Source organism: Macrotis lagotis, chromosome 7, assembly GCF_037893015.1.
Source record: "Macrotis lagotis isolate mMagLag1 chromosome 7, bilby.v1.9.chrom.fasta, whole genome shotgun sequence".
Lineage (NCBI taxonomy): Eukaryota > Metazoa > Chordata > Mammalia > Peramelemorphia > Peramelidae > Macrotis > Macrotis lagotis.
In genome coordinates this window covers 106,905,271-106,921,167 of record NC_133664.1, presented here as the reverse complement: position 1 = coordinate 106,921,167, position 15,897 = coordinate 106,905,271, and the positions used below count along the sequence as shown (strand labels likewise).

At 41.5% G+C, this 15,897-nt stretch overlaps 1 protein-coding gene across 1 annotated transcript in view; it reads right to left on the bottom strand.

The window, feature by feature from the left end:
- Positions 1-15,072, bottom strand: part of DENND11 (DENN domain containing 11) — a 52,940-nt gene extending 37,868 nt beyond the window's left edge. Inside the window, exon 1 of the mRNA XM_074193542.1 lies at positions 14,781-15,072. Within this exon, the coding sequence (XP_074049643.1) occupies positions 14,781-15,057 (277 nt within the window). The 5' untranslated portion in view covers positions 15,058-15,072. The remainder of the gene's footprint in view (positions 1-14,780) is intronic.
- Positions 15,073-15,897: the final 825 nt, after the last annotated feature.

The following is a 15,897-nucleotide window of genomic DNA, read 5'->3' as shown; positions in this document are numbered from 1 at the left end:
GTACCGGGACAAATTACCCTTTATAGCCTGGTGAAATGGAAAGAAGAGTAGATTTAAAGTCAGAAAAGCTAAGTTCAATTCTCAGCTCTGACACCTGTGTTGCTTTGGCCACGTCTCTTAATTTATCTGTCAAATGAGAAGGGTACACTAACAAATCTATGGATCCTGTTGATCTCTGCCTCAGATACTGTTCACAAGAAAAGACTTAAACCTGTGTAAGACATGTATATGCTATATCAGATTACTGTTATGAAGGGGGGGGAGGGATGAAAGAGGTAGAAAAATGCGTAACTGCAAAGCTTACAAAGATAGGAATGTTAAAAACTATCTTTACATATAATTGAAAAAAATTTAAAAAATTTAAAAAATCGTAAAGAGTACATCATAAGTTGTACATTAGAAGGCAAAGGAAATATTAAGAAAAGACCTAAAGAAAGTAGGAATTTGAAACTGAAATTTAAATCAATGCTAGCTTGACTTTTTTCCCCAATGTCCACAGTGCATTAGATTAAGTACACACAGAATTGTGAGGTGGAAATATTCCATGCACACACTGTTATTTTACTTACTGTATTTCCCCATGTATAAGATGCACCTTAATATTGGGGCCCAAAATTTTGAAAAAAAAATGTATTACATAAAGTTACTAAACTCATTTTATTCAGCACAAAATTCATACAACTCCTCATCAACTGTCAAAATTCCTATTCATTAGTTCATCCTCATCTATGTTTGATGATGAATCACTGTCTCAGGAACAGCTCTGACTGCTCCCCTGCTTGTGCTCTGGTCTGGGGTTGACCACAAGCTCTCCCTGGGCAAGTCTGGTGCCTGGATACAGGTTTAGTCCATTCTGGTTCATGAACCTGAAGCATCAATTGCATCCTCCTTTGAAATCAGTCACTTCTTTTTCATCACAATTCTTCTGGCCTCCTGCTGAATCATCTTTGTGGACACAAGAATTGCAATGGCCCTTTGCTCTTCAATCCATCTCTTCAATTCCTTCTCTATCTCAGGCCATTTGGCTGACTTGCCTCTCATGGCCTTCTTCTGCCAGGACATTTTCAGTAGGGTTTCATCTTCCCCTAGCCAGTCTTGGATTGTTTTCTCAGTTGGAGGAAACCAAACTGACCTTCAGCAGTGCAATTTCCATTCACTTTTGCAAACTGGATCACTTTTTTCTTTTAGGTTTTTGCAAGGCAATGGGGTTAAGTGGCTTGCCCAAGGCCACACAGCTAGGTAATTATTAAGTGTCTGAGGTCGGATTTGAACCCAGGTACTCTTAACTCCGGGGCCGGTGCTCTATCCACTGTGCCACTTAGATGCCCCAACAAACTGGATCACTTATGAACTTGAATTCAGCACCAGATGAAAATCTTTTCTGAGTCATTTCTGGGCATAACGTGGTAAAACATCACCTAATATACCAGTAACAAATGCAAAACAATGAGCGCAAAGACAAAAAGGATGAAAAAAGCAGGAAATGCAAAGAAAAAAAATCTACAACCACTGGATAAGATGCTTCCAGTTTTTAGACCCCAAATTTTTCGATAAAGGGTGCATCTTATAAGGGGGAAACATGGTAATGCTCCACTGAGTTCCTAAAGGTTAAATTGAAGTCCAGTGACCACAAACTGACTTCCCCAGGAAACCACAAACTCAGCAGGTGAATCATCAGCAACCTGGGAAAGATGTGGTCAGTGTGAGATTAATAGGAAAATGAAAAGTGGCCACAATCAGGTTTCACTGCCAAACCCAATTGGGGAAAAAAGGAAGGAAGAGGAAGATAGGGTTAATATCAGTTTCACTGCTGCAGTCCCTTTAGAGACAGAAGGAACCTTCTCCAAAATTCCCTCATAAATTTACTATGACCTTAAGTAAAAGAATCTCTGTAATCATATAGTCAACATACAATTTATGAAGCCACTGTAGTTGTTAAGTACGGGAACAGAAATAGAAATAAAAGGACAGTCCCTGCCTTCAAGGAGCTTATATTTTAATGAAGAAGACAACACACAGGGGCGGCTAGGTGGCGCAGTGACTAGAGCATCGGCCCCGGAGTCAGGAGTACCTGGGTTCAAATCCGGCCTCAGACACTTAATAATTACCTAGCTGTGTGGCCTTGGGCAAGCCAGTTAACCCCATTGCCCTGCAAAAACCTTAAAAAACAAAAGACAACACATAAAAAGAAATTAAAAGGGGGTGGGGGAGTAAAGCTGAGGAATTCTGAGTACAACTTGGAGAGGGATAAGACATTATCCACCTGAGGACTCTCCTTAAATTGAGCTTCTATAAAGAGCCATCTAACCAGAGGGAGAAGTCACAGGGGTGGATGGAGGGAGGGGGAATGTGTATATATTTATGTGTGTTTGTGTGTCTGTGTGTGTGTGTGTGTGTGTGTGTGTGTGTGTGTGTGTGTGTGAATTCCAGGTGAGTGAAGCTACAGGATGGATTGGGGCATGAGGGGCAACTAGGTGGCATATTGGATAGACCACTGGCCTTGGAGTCAGGAGGACCTGAGTTCAAATCCGACAATAATTACCTACCTATGTGAACTTCAGAAAGTCGCGCAACTCCATTGCCTTGCAAAAACAAAAATAATGACAACAAAGAACTGGGGCACAGTCCATGGAGTAGCCTGTATGGAAATGTAAATATTATACCAAAGAGGCTTCCTGTCTTCCTCTTCTTCATTCATCCATCATGTTGCTTCCACTAGTAGCTGGAAGTAATTTATTCTTTGCCATGAGTCAGATGACCTGGGCTCTATTCCAAGAAATGCCATGGATCAACAGAAAAAAACCAGCCTCACTTCTTGATCTCTATGTCTACCATCTCTTTTATTTAGAGAAGCAAACAAGTTAACAAGCATAAATATGTTCTTAATTGACTACATAAAAATGATCTGAGAATTAATAATTATTGTTTATAAAATGCCTAAGAACTACAAAAGCAACTGATGTTACAGTATTTATTTACATGATAACTGTCTACAGAAACAACATTTAATATCATCTTTCAAACAAGTGAAGAAATGTCTTACTAAATTAACAAAATGTTAGGTATAATTTATGTACTCCAAGATGTCTTGGGATCATAAATTTAGAGCTTGAATGACCCTTAAGAGATCATAAAGGTCAACCCATTCATCTTACAGATGATGAAACTGGGGCTCAGAGGAGTTAGGTCAAACAGGTAGGGAATGTGTTCAAATGTATTAGACTGCAGGTCTCTCAGACTCTGGAGGGAGCCCTGCACCTGAAGTCAAGAAGATCTGGACTCAAAAGTAGCCTTGGATACTTGCTAGCTGTCAGTACTTTCAGGTGTAAAATGGAAATAACAAAAACTACCTCAACAAAGTTAATGTAAGGATCAAATAAGATAATATTTGTGAAGGGTTTATCATAGTTCTTGGCCCATAAGAGGTACTAAAATAGTTAAATGCTTAGTCCTTGTTCCCTTGCATGCACTATTCACCTCACCTACTATTTCTCAAGTTCCCTTGTAGGCAGCTTCTGTCTGGATTTTATTTCTCTAATATTCTATTTGTCTACTAATGGCATGGGCTTCCTACTAGTGTAGAAGAATCCCTTAAGCTATCTGTGCAGATCTCTAGCATTGTATCCCAGAGATGGGTCTGTAACCATGCAATGCTACTTTCTTTTATTCCCAGACCTCTTCACTTCCAAAAAGTACAAAGCAAGAGAAGTCAAATACTCCTTTGTGGGCATGTGTGCCAGAGTGACTTGAATGCTGAAAGTAGAGTCAAGAGGACCTGAGTTCAAATCCCACTTCAGACACATAACTGGCTGTGTGACATAGTCAAGTGAAAAAGAGCTCACTATGGGCTAGGGGCTGCACCTCCAGATCCAAAACAGCCTCAGTCCTCAAGAAAAGTCACATTATAACAGGGGAAAGGGAAAAAGAGAACTTACAAATAACTCTATACAAATAAGATACTAAGTATATGTGTTCTTTAAAATGACCAACCTATGGGGCGGCTAGGTGGCGCAGTGGATAGAGCACCGGCCCTGGAGTCAGGAGTACCTGGCTTCAAATCTGGTCTCAGACACTTAATAATTACCTAGCTGTGTGGCTTTGGGGTAAGACACTTATCCCCACTGCCTAGCAAAACCCTAAAAAAAAAAATGACCAACCAATAAAAACCACAGGAAAATGGGGTTAGGAACATAACAAAAAAACTTGTTGGGGACATAAAAAATAGAGCAAACTAAAAAAAAGTAACAATTTTTAGATGTTAAATGTTTAATAGATAAACAATAAAAGTAGCAATCTTACAGATGTTAAATGTTTAATACATAAATAATATATTAATTACATAAATGTGCACATGATTGCACATGTATAATAGATCAGATCACTCATAATCATGGGAGAGGGGAGGGAAGGGGAAGGAGAAAAATATGGAACTCAAAAGTTTACAAAAAGATGAATGTTGAAAACTATCTTTGGATGTAATTGAAAAAATAAAAATAAAATACCATTCAAAAACCAATATTATAAATAGTAGTGGCATCAGACTTTGTGGGTTCAGGCCAATATTGCTCCACTGACAGCTCCAACTACCCCCAAAAACAGACTATAAATATATTACTTTATCTTGAATAAGGCATTATGTTTTGTTGTGGAAGTAGGCTTGTAAGTTGGACTAAAGTGTTATTTTCTAACCTCGTAGGATAAGGTGGTAAACTGAGGGATCTAGTAGATGTTTTTGAGGTTGTGTGCATTTTGTGCTCAGGTGTGAATTTTCTCTTTCATAATGAGTGAATCACACAAGAAAACTTGCTATTTACATTGTACTCAAACTGTTCCCTCAGGTCTCCCAACTCTGGGCTCCATCCATTGGGTCACCTAGAACCTGAGCTATTACTATTTACTACCTCCATTTTATAGATGAGGAAGCTGAGGCACCAGGATAATTAAATGGCATTGTTTTATATATTTCTGCAAATCTCTTTAATATCTGGCTTAAGAGACAACAGTTGGAATCTCATCTCTGCTTCTGCTTTCAATCTGTTATCAGTATCTCGTCACTGCACCCAGATGGCTCTGAAGGAGAAAGGGAGGCTGATGACTTTACCCAGTTTCCCTTACTTAAATCCAATTCCCTTGCATGTCGCGGCATCACCTTCTTGATGTCATGGTCCTCTTAAAGAACAAAGGACAAGGGGCAGCTAGGTGGCACAGTGGATAAAGCACCAGCCCTGGAGTCAGGAGTACCTGAGTTCAAATCCAGTCTCAGACACTTAATAATTACCTAGCTGTGTGGCCTTGGGCAAGGCACTTAACCCCATTTGCCTTACAAAAACCTAAAAAAAAAAAGAACAAAGGATAAACAACAATCTGATACAATATAGTGTTGAGGTTCAAGTATATACACACAGATATGTAGCTGGAGAAGTAAGGAATATTTTAATAGACAAATAAAATCTTAGTACAATTATGAAAAGTCTTGGCTTCATGGATTCCTCTGAAAGATTCTCAGAGACTTCTAGAGGTTCAAAATCTGGGCCATTAATGCAGATACTAGTGGGTCTGTATCCTGGAGAGATCATGAAAATGGGTAAAAATCTCACGTGAACAAAAATATTCATAGTAGCACTATTTGTAGTGACAAAGAATTGGAAATTGAGGGAAATGGCTGAACAAGTTATGGTGTATATACGTCATACATCATAGCACACTTTTGTTCTGTAAGAAATCATGAGGGATGGAATTTCAGAAAAGCCTGGAAAGACTTGCATTGAACTGATGCTGAGTAAGATGAGCATAACCAGAAGAACATTATTCACCTTAACCTCAACATGAGTGATGATCAACCTTGATGGTTGTACTCACTCCATCAGTGCAATGATCAAGGACAATCTTAGGGGAATCCGTGATGGAGAATACCATCTGAATGCAGAGAAGGAACTGTGGAGTTTAAACAAAGACCAAAGGTTATTATTATCTTCAACTTTTTAAAAGTTGTCTTATTCATTAACTAATTTTTTTATCTCTGTTTTCTTCCTTTTGGATCAGTTTCTTCTCTCAACACATTCAATTTGGGTCTATGAGTATAATGGAAACAAATATAAAGACTATCAGTTTGCCTTCTGGTGGGGGAAGGGAGGAGGGAAGAGAGGGAAGGAGAAAAAAATTTGTAAAATTCAAAGCCTTGCAAAAAGATTAGTAGACACTACCACAGTATATAATTAGGAAACAAATAAAATATTTATATTAAAAAAAGAAAATATATCCCAGTCTATCCTGCATCTATCATCTTTTTGTGATTGATAGCTATAGACCAAACTTCCTCATATTGTCCAGGAATACATGAATTTGTAAAATACTTTGTTAAAATCTAGACAAACTATATATATATATATATATATACATATATACATACATATATATGAAGTGGTCCCCTTTTCTATCCATTTAGTTAACCTGTCAACAAAAGAATATATCTGGTGTTCCCATACTCACTCTTTGTGAACACAGCCTAATTTTCTAGATGTTCATGTAATCATCATTCTAGAATTTTGCCAGGAATCAAAGTCAAGCTTTCTGGCCTATAATTTGACAGTGCTAGAAATTTCCTTTTTAAAAAATATATATATATATCCCCCACCAATCCTGCAGCATCTCACCTGTGTTTCAGTCTTTCAGTGATCAGTTATCTGCCAGTCATTTCAGCACCCTGGGATTTAGGACTGGGGGTGTTTACATCAACTAGCTAGATAGTCTCTTAATTTAAGATAAAGTACTCCTTGCTTATGCTCCTCAGCCACTTTTATTCTGCCCTTTCCAATCAATCCATGGATCATTATCCTTGGCAGAAAAAGAACAGGTACACTAAGAACTAAGCATCATTATCTCCTGCCAGCCAGCCATGGTCATGTTCCCCAACCATGTGGAGCAAGTGGTCCTAAGCTATGTGACCCTGGGCAAATTCAACCTTATTTGCCTCAGTTCCACATTGGTAAGATGAGCTGGAAAAGGAAAGAACGTGGCACTCTAGTATCTTTGCCAAGAAAACCCTAGAGAGGGTCATGGAGAGTTGACCCTAACTATAACACAACATCAACTCAAGTTGTAAATATCTGGCTAAGATTTAAAACCATATTACCTGACTATAAATCAACTGCTTACCTACAGTATGTTACGATGTTCTTTTCTGCTTATTTTACAACATTCTCTGATGACAATATTTATTGTTTCAGATATTACCGATATTTACCCAAATGTACCCATTATGCTTCCCCTCAGATTGCTAACTATGTTCATTATAATATATAATTAATAAAATTATATTAATAATTAATAGTACAATTATAAATTAATCTATACTATCAAATAACTACAGTACAAATCTTCTCTGTTCATTTACTACCCATCTACTTATTCAGTTAGATTAGAATAAGGTATACCCTTCTGAATGCTGCTGGCCCAGTCAATAGTACTAGCCCACCAAGTGTCCTTAATACTTATGAGGTCAAATTTGTTTATGTTAGGATCTCTAGAACACCTTACTTTTTTTTTTTTTTTTTTTTAGATTTTTGCAAGGCAAATGGGGTTAAGTGGCTTGCCCAAGGCCTCACAGCTAGGTGATTATTAAGAGTCTGAGGATGGATTTGAACCCAGGTGCTCCTGACTCCAGGGCTCTATCCATTGTGCCACCTGGAGGCCCCAACACCTTGCTTTTTAACCACACTCTTTGTCTTTGTGTATAGACACCTGAGGCCAGAAATATTGCTACTACGTCCTACCTTTGATTTTTGTCTCCTATGAATTTCGGAGTTTCTCTTTTGCTATTTTTCTTTCTACAAAGTAACTAACAACTCTGTATTATGCCTAGATAGTTGGATATAAATAGCTTCCTACCTCTTTTCTTTTTTAGTTTACATTTCATTAAGTTAGGTTTCTAAATCTCTAGACAGATAAATACTTGCCTGCCCTTATTAGATACATTCCATCCCTGACCAGGAACCTATCCTTCCCTTTATTTCAAGCAGTTCTCTTAGCTTCTACTGGGCAGTGAAGCAGTTTCTATAGAAAGTCTACAAAAAGTACATTCAAAACTTCCTTTTGGGAAGGTTAGAAGCAATCATGAACAAGCAGGTTTGTTGAACTTATTATATAAAAAGAAAAGTAACTTGTACATAGAAAATGGGCAGTTTTTAATATATAAATCTCTTCTCTGAAAGAGACTGTGTTACTTGTTTAAATACAGAATTTTTAAATGGGAAAAAACGCTAATAACTTCATTTTTTTTTTCAAGCTTCTAATTCTATCTCAGCCTTTCTCATCTGAAAATCTGGTTCTCTTCCACTTTACTGAGAAAAATGAAAACATCCAACTTTCCTCTTTTTCACTTGACAAATGTCTTTTCCTGCTTCTCTTCATCTTAGAATGTGCCACATCATTCCTCCTTTCTTTTCTTAGAAAATGAGGTGTTACTACTCCTTGCAAAGCTATCTACCACCTTGACCTCAGAAGATGTGTATTTAGTACAATGCTGAAGTCCCAGACAGGAGTCTTAGGTTCAAATTCTAACTCTAATACCAGCCATTCCTGACCTCCATGGAATGTTGTTATAGATTCAAAGTGCTGTCAAGTGAAAGGTCAGAAGAAGAGACAAGTAGTGGTGATTCCCTGTTACAAGGCATGAGGTTGCTATTTAGAGAGGAGGCTAACAGTAAAGGATTGTCTTCCAGTCATATATCTATGACAAGGAACCTACCAAAACTTGTCAAACTGGATCAATTCTGGTGATTCACATGGGTACAATTACAAACCCAGAAAAAACATAACCAGCACCGCCAAAGATTATGAAGCTTTTGGCAAGGAACTGAATACCTTAGGGACAGGAGTGGTGTTTTCAACACTATAGTCATCAAAGGCAAGGGATTCAAAAGAGAAAGATGAGATCTGGAATGGAAAGTAAGCTGCTGGTTAAGAAGATGGCATCTGAGAATCGGAATTGGATTTCTGGAACACAGGTCTATATACTAAAAAGAGAGTTTTTTTTCCTGGGCAAGGATGAAATGCACCTTAGAAATGGGTATGAATATATTTGTTTGAAGTCAGCAAATAATTGAAAAAGGAAGCAGTGAGAGATATTGGACTAACCATAACTATAAGATTACAAAAGACAGGCATACGAGAAATTCACAGGAGATCTTAAGTAAGGAGACAATATTCCTAATTTACCTATGATATCAGCCTTTTTGTCTAAATCATGTACCCATTTTGACCTTATATTGGGTTATGGTGTGAAATGCTGCTCTATACTGCCATACTATTTTCCAGTGGACCCAGCAGTTTGTGTCAAATAGTGAGTTCTTGCTTAGCCCAGAAACTAGTCTTTGGGTTTATCAAAAGGAGCTAATTTGGGGGCAGCTAGGTGGCACAGTGGATAGAGCACCAGCCCTGGAGTCAGGAGCACCTGGGTTCAAATCCAGTCTCAGACACTTAATAACTACCTAGCTGTGTGGCCTTGGGCAAGCCACTTAACCCCATTTGCCTTGCCAAAAAAAAAAAAAAGCTAATTTTAAAACCTATCATCTCAGATGTTGTCTACGCACAAATATGGGTAACATTTTGTAAACTAGAGTAAGATGCACAAGAAATTCTAATATTTGCAAAAGGAAAAAGAAGAAAGTCTGACAGCATGGATCCCACTGAAACCTGGTATAAAGTAAGACCCATCAAGAGAAGGTTTCTAGATAAATACTCAAAGATAAGTAAATGGTGGTAGTAGAGTAGTATGCCACTTATGTGAGGAAATCCAGGAACCACATGTGTGCTCCCTTGGTAAGGTGCATTCATATATTTGAGTAAAAGTAAAGAGGAGCAGACACAAAACTGATATTGTCATCACAGTTTAGTACAGATCACCTGCACAGGTAGAGGGAACTAAATGAGCAATCTGAAAAAGGAATCATAAGCTTAACATGGGAATATGATATACAGTAATGATGGGGATTTCCATTATCCACCCAACTTCAAGAACTTTCTACCAAAGGAAGAGGAAGCCAAAAAAATTCCTGATTTATCTTTTTTTTTTAAGGTTTTTGCAAGGCAAATGGGGTTAACTGGCTTGCCCAAGGCCACACAGCTAGGTCATTATTAAGTGTCTGAGGCCGGATTTGAACTCAGGTACTTCTGACTCCAGGGCCATCTAGCCACCCCCCTGACTTATCTTAATGTTAATTTCATTCTTGAAAAGGTAGAACAACAAACAAGGGAAAAATCAATTCTGGATATGATTATTCATCCAACTAGGTTAAATTAGTTGTTAGGGTAAAAATGATGATCACTTCATCTTAGAATCTGTTAAACAGAAGAAAGCTAGGAATTAATTTCCCGACATCCAAAAATATGTGCAATGGGTAGAAGCTATAAGGCAAATGTAAAGGGGAAAAAACTTCCTTTCCTGGCTGCATAAGGAAAAACTTTATTCCAATTACCCGAGTAGAATCCCAATAGAATGAACTGCCTCAAAAGATAAAGCACTTAAAGGGTTACAAAAATCATCATCATCATCATCATCATCATCATCATCATCAAAGGGGGTGGCTAGGTGGCTCAGTGGTATGTTGGCTAGAGCACCAGCCCTGGACTCAGAAGTACCTGAGTTCAAATCCGACCTCAGACACTTAATTACCTAGCTGTGTGGCCTTGGGCAAGCCACTTAACCCCACTGCCTTGCAACCCCCCCCCCAAAAAAAATAAAACCAAAAAAGAAGTTAAAAAAAATCATCATCTCTCAGGGACATTTATTCAATTTTGTCTCCTAAATTTTTATATCTGCCCTATAGAATTTGGGAACACAATTCTACGGCCCATAATAACCATAGCTTGGAACAGAAGAGCTACTTCCTATACTCACAAAAAGGGGGGGGGGGGTGAAAGAGAAGAAGCTGAATAGATAATGTCCTTAATCTAAGACTGTCTCTCCTCTCACACTACCTTCCTCCCATACAATGACAGATCAGTTTTTCATAGAAAAGGGAACCATCATTCCTTTTCCTGATATTCACTCTCATGAAGCATTAACCACTACCATTACAGCTATCAATCTCTTAGAAGCTTTTCTATACATACAAATATAGCTTCACTTCCTCTTCCCACCCCCAACATAGTCCTTCCTCTCAAAACCCCCCAACTGTGATAGCACTGGGGCCAGATGGGCATCTTTTTTTTTTGGTCCTGTGCACCAAAGACTAAGCTTTCCTTTCCTCCACAAAGGGGTTTGAAGCATAAGTAGTATTTGCAAAATGTGTTTAGGACCACAAACAAAAAAGTTATACTTAGTATATAAATTCATCCATTGCACATATCCTTAATAAATCCAAATGGGTAAAACAGCACCCCTTCAAAAAATTCTAGATGGGGATTTCTCACTCCTTTCCTCCCAGTTCCTCTTAGACTCTAACCAGACAAAGTTTTAGTGTTCAAATCTATTTGTGAATAGGCATGAGCAATATTATCCTTTTTAAAAGTATCCATTTTAATCTAGAATTGATAGTTCAATTATTTCTTGTTTTTTGTTTTGTTTTTGTTTTTTTGCAAAGCAACAGGGTTAAGTGACTTGCCCAAGGTCACACAGGTAGGTAATTATCAAGTGTCTGAGGCCAAATTTGAACTCAGGTCCTCCTGACTCCAGGACAGGTGCTTTACCCACTGCGCCAGCCAGATGTCCCCTGGTTAAATTATTTCTAAAAAGCATTCTGGCTACTTCTGTCCTGGACAGTTCTTAGTCCTTAAATAAAAGGCTCTTAACAATCAATGGGAACCAAATCTCTGGAGATCCTTAAAGTTAACTCTCCAATTAAGTGGGGCAGATTAGATAAAAATCCCACCTTTTACAAGTCTTTCCCCAAGGATAATGGATGTTTATCCTATCCTTACATATAATAGGTACTCATATCCCACCAGACAATCACTTTATATGCATAATTTCATTAGACTCTTACAATCAACAATAAGAGGTCTGAATAGTTATATCTCAATTGAGGAGAAAACTGAGGTTCAATAGAAGTAAATAGCTCAAGAGTAACCAACAAATAAGAATCTTTGTAAGAATTTGAATTTCGGACTTCAAATCCTTTCTCTTTCAACAAGCACACCCAATAGTGAGGGTCATCTCCAGTAGTCTGGATCCATTATCAGGCCGCTTGGATGGTTCTGAAGGAGAAAATGAGACTTCATGACTTTGCACAGCACCCGCTTCCTTAAATCCGATTTACTTGGGGCCAGCTAGGTGATTCAGTGAATAGAGCACCAGCCCTAGTGTCAGGAGAACCTGAGTTCATATTTGGCCTCAGACATTTAATAATAATTACCTAGCTGTGTGACCTTGGGCAGGTCATTTAGCCTCACTGCCTTGAAAAAAAATAATGAAAAAAGTCCAATTAATTTGCATGCCATAGCATTACTTCCCTGATGTTCACTGGATAATTTAGGACAAATATCATAAATCATCATCAACAAGTAACAATGCAGCAATTAAGCTGAGTGGTCATCACGGGTCTGAGATCTTGGAATAAGAAGACAGTCTCAATTTTATGCCTTGGAAACCTTCCATTAATCAAGCAATATATTTCACGTTGGGGACACGATGGCAAGAGTGAAGCAGACTATTCTGTCAAGAGCTTATGAACTGGCTAGGAGAGATAACATGAATATGTTGATTTATAGATAATATGGGTATATGTTTCAGGGATGTGGTTGGATCTGTGATTTCACTGGCTTGAAGAATCTCAGATAAAAAAAACTACCTTTTCCAATTTGGGTTTATACCTTCTTAACAATTTTATAGTCTGAAGTTACCAGGGCACTAAGAGATTTAAGTGACTCAACCAGAGAAAGCATGGGCCAGGCCAAAACTTAAACACCTATCTTCTGGGTTCCCAGACCAGCTTTCTATTTATTCACAACGCCTCTAAAAATACACGATAATTTTGTAGGACAGGAGCAATTAATAAAGACTACAAGAATAAATTGGCTTTTGAACTGGCCCTCTAGAGAAATGAAGGGTTCTAGGAGGTCAAATTGAAGCAGAAGGGAATTCAAGACATCAGAGACAACAATGGAAAGCTACAGTGTGTAGTGTTTGGAAAGCAGTAAGTCTAATTTGGTCTAATGGACCATAGTTAGAATGAAGATAGTACAATCAACCAGAGCAGTTTATTTCTGGAGGATTTTAAATGCCAAAATTGTTTATACTTGATCCTTGAAATAATGGGAAGTCACTGTTTATTGATGTTTGTCCTTCATTCTTGAAGAAGGCCATAACATCATGGAGGTGATGCTATGACATGCAAGTGAACTGGATTCAGGTGAAGGAATCCTGTACAATCCAATTGACTCACTTTCTCCTCTGGAACCATCTGAAGCAGGAGGACTGCTACAGCAGGAGACCTTGGCTTTTTAAAGTTAGGTCTTTCCTATGCCACAGTTTGACAGAGACAATGCCCATTCAGTGATTAAGGTTAGATAAGAGATGAGGAAAAGAGGCTAAGAAAGACTTGATCAGACCAACACTTTATTGAAGTCACTTTGATGGTTGTGTGGGGGATGGTTTAGAACAGGATGAGTTAAGTGAGAGGAATTGTGTGAATGGAAAACAGGAGATGGATGCAAAACACTTGGAGGGGGAAATAAATGACAAGATTTGTCACCTGAAAGGTTATGCTGTGGTGACTAAGAAAGGGAAAAAAAGGGTAACATACCCAACTTTTGAGCTGGAAGCAACTAATTAAACGAGATAATACCTTACTAGGAGTGTCCTTCAGGGTTCTCTCTGCACTAGGGATGCTTCTCTTTTATAAGTGGTTTCAGAAGCTCCCAAGGATTTAATGATAATTTTTTTAAACTTTTTTTTCTTCAAAACAATAGGGTTCAAGTAACTTGCCTAGTGTCCTACAGCTAGGTCAGTATTCCGTATCTGAGTCCATCTCTATGTTGATTCTCGAAAACCCAAGTGTCACTTCCAGCTCCTCATTGGCTCTCACCCTCCTTGTTGCCAAGGGTCGTCTACTCACCTGTGCAGCATTTCTCAGAATCACAGCCCCTTTTCTGCCATCACTCAGGCGCTCACCTCCACCACCTCGCCTTCTCTTACTCTAATCAGCCTGCAGGTGGGTCGATCTGCTTTAAGTGTCGCCACCATCCAGCATCGCCTTCGTTCAGCCTCGGGCTGCCGGGGCTCGCCACTGCCATCGGAGTCCCACCACCTTCTCTGGCTTTGCTCTCCTTTCGGCTCAATGCCCCACATGCGTGCACTCTTCATTCTAGGGCGCTCCCCCCCATCTAAGCCCCAACTAAAGCCCTTGCCCCCGGGGCTGCCTCGAAGTTCCGACTGACTCCCCTTCCCGTTATCTCCTATTTCCTCCGATGTGCGCGCCTGTGTGCGGTCCTGTGCAGCCGGGTCCGGGGTGCCCGGGGTGCCCGGGGAGGCCCGCTCACCTGGAAACTTCTGCCCCCTCCCCCCCAGGCCCGGGGAGAGCCTGTGTCCCAGGAGGCCCCCGGGCGCGGGAGATGCCCCGGGCGCGGGAGATGCCCCGGGCGCGGGAGATGCCCCGGGCGCGGGAGATGCCCCGGGCCCGCTCCTCCGGGCAGTCCCGCACAGGTGAGCTGCCCGGGAGCCCTCGGCCCGCCCGCGCTCCGGGGCTGGAGGCGAGGGGCGGCCGGAGCCCGGGGGGCCGGTGCGGGGCGCGATGCGCGCGCAGCAGCCCCCCTCCGCGGCCTGCCCGGCCCGCGGCTCTTACCCGTGCGGGGATCGAACGTGACCACGAACACGGCCACCACCTGGTCCTCCTCCTCCTCCGGGGCCGGCCGCCCGCACGGCCGCCGCGCCAGCTCCCCCGGGCCCGCCGCCGCCGCCGCCGCCTTCCCGGGCGCCGCCGCCCCGCGCCCCGGCGCCCCGCCGCCGCCCCCCGCGCCCCTGCCCCGGCCGCCCGCCCGGAGCTCGGGGGCCTGCGGCGGGGACGCGGCCGGGCCCTCGGCCCAGCGCAGCAGCGGCGCCTCGTCTCCCTGCTCCACCATGGCGAAGCGAGGAGGAGCCGCGGGCGGGGAGGGGCGGGGGCAGGGGCGGGCCGCCGGGGGTGCCCGGGCCCGCGGGAGGGCCCCTCGGGCTCCGCGGGCTCCTCGCCTGCTGCGCCTCCTGCGCCTCCTGCGCCTCCTTCCCCGTGCTCCTCCTCCTCTCCTCCTCCTCCCTCCTCCTCCTCTCCTCCTCCTCCCCTCCCCTCCCCTCCTCCTCCTCTCCTCCTCCTCCCCTCCCCTCCTCTTCCTCCTCCCCTTCTCTCCCTCCCCTTTCTCCTCTCCTCCTCCCCTCCTCTCCCTTCCCCTCCTCCTCCTCCTCCCTTTCTTCCTCTCCCCCCCCCCCCCAGCTCCGGACCAGCTCACCTGCTCTGAGCTCCCCACCTAGCTGGCCCCCTTCCCACCTCGGGCCAGGGGCGACTTTCCCAGGGAGTGGGGAGGGAACAACTCTTGCAGTTTTGCTCTTGTTTCTCTGATTGGGGGCTGCTGGTCTATGCGCGCCTCAATACACACACGGATAGATTGGACCGTTGCGATGTGGACGGGTCTTTGGGGGCATTGTGCATGCACCATATAGGTACGTGGAGATGCTCACTTTTAATCACATAATGAATACCATATACTTATATATATATATAATTTATATATTTACCTAATCTTATATTTATATAGTAATACACGTGCATACAACAACGCAATACGTTTAAATATGCATTTAAATATGATAAATGCATTGCATAATATTGTGCGTATGTATTGTGTTACACACACGGCATATGTCCTTATTACGGCATATGTGTATATATGCATACACAGTTATCTGTGCATCTATATAAATATCTCATC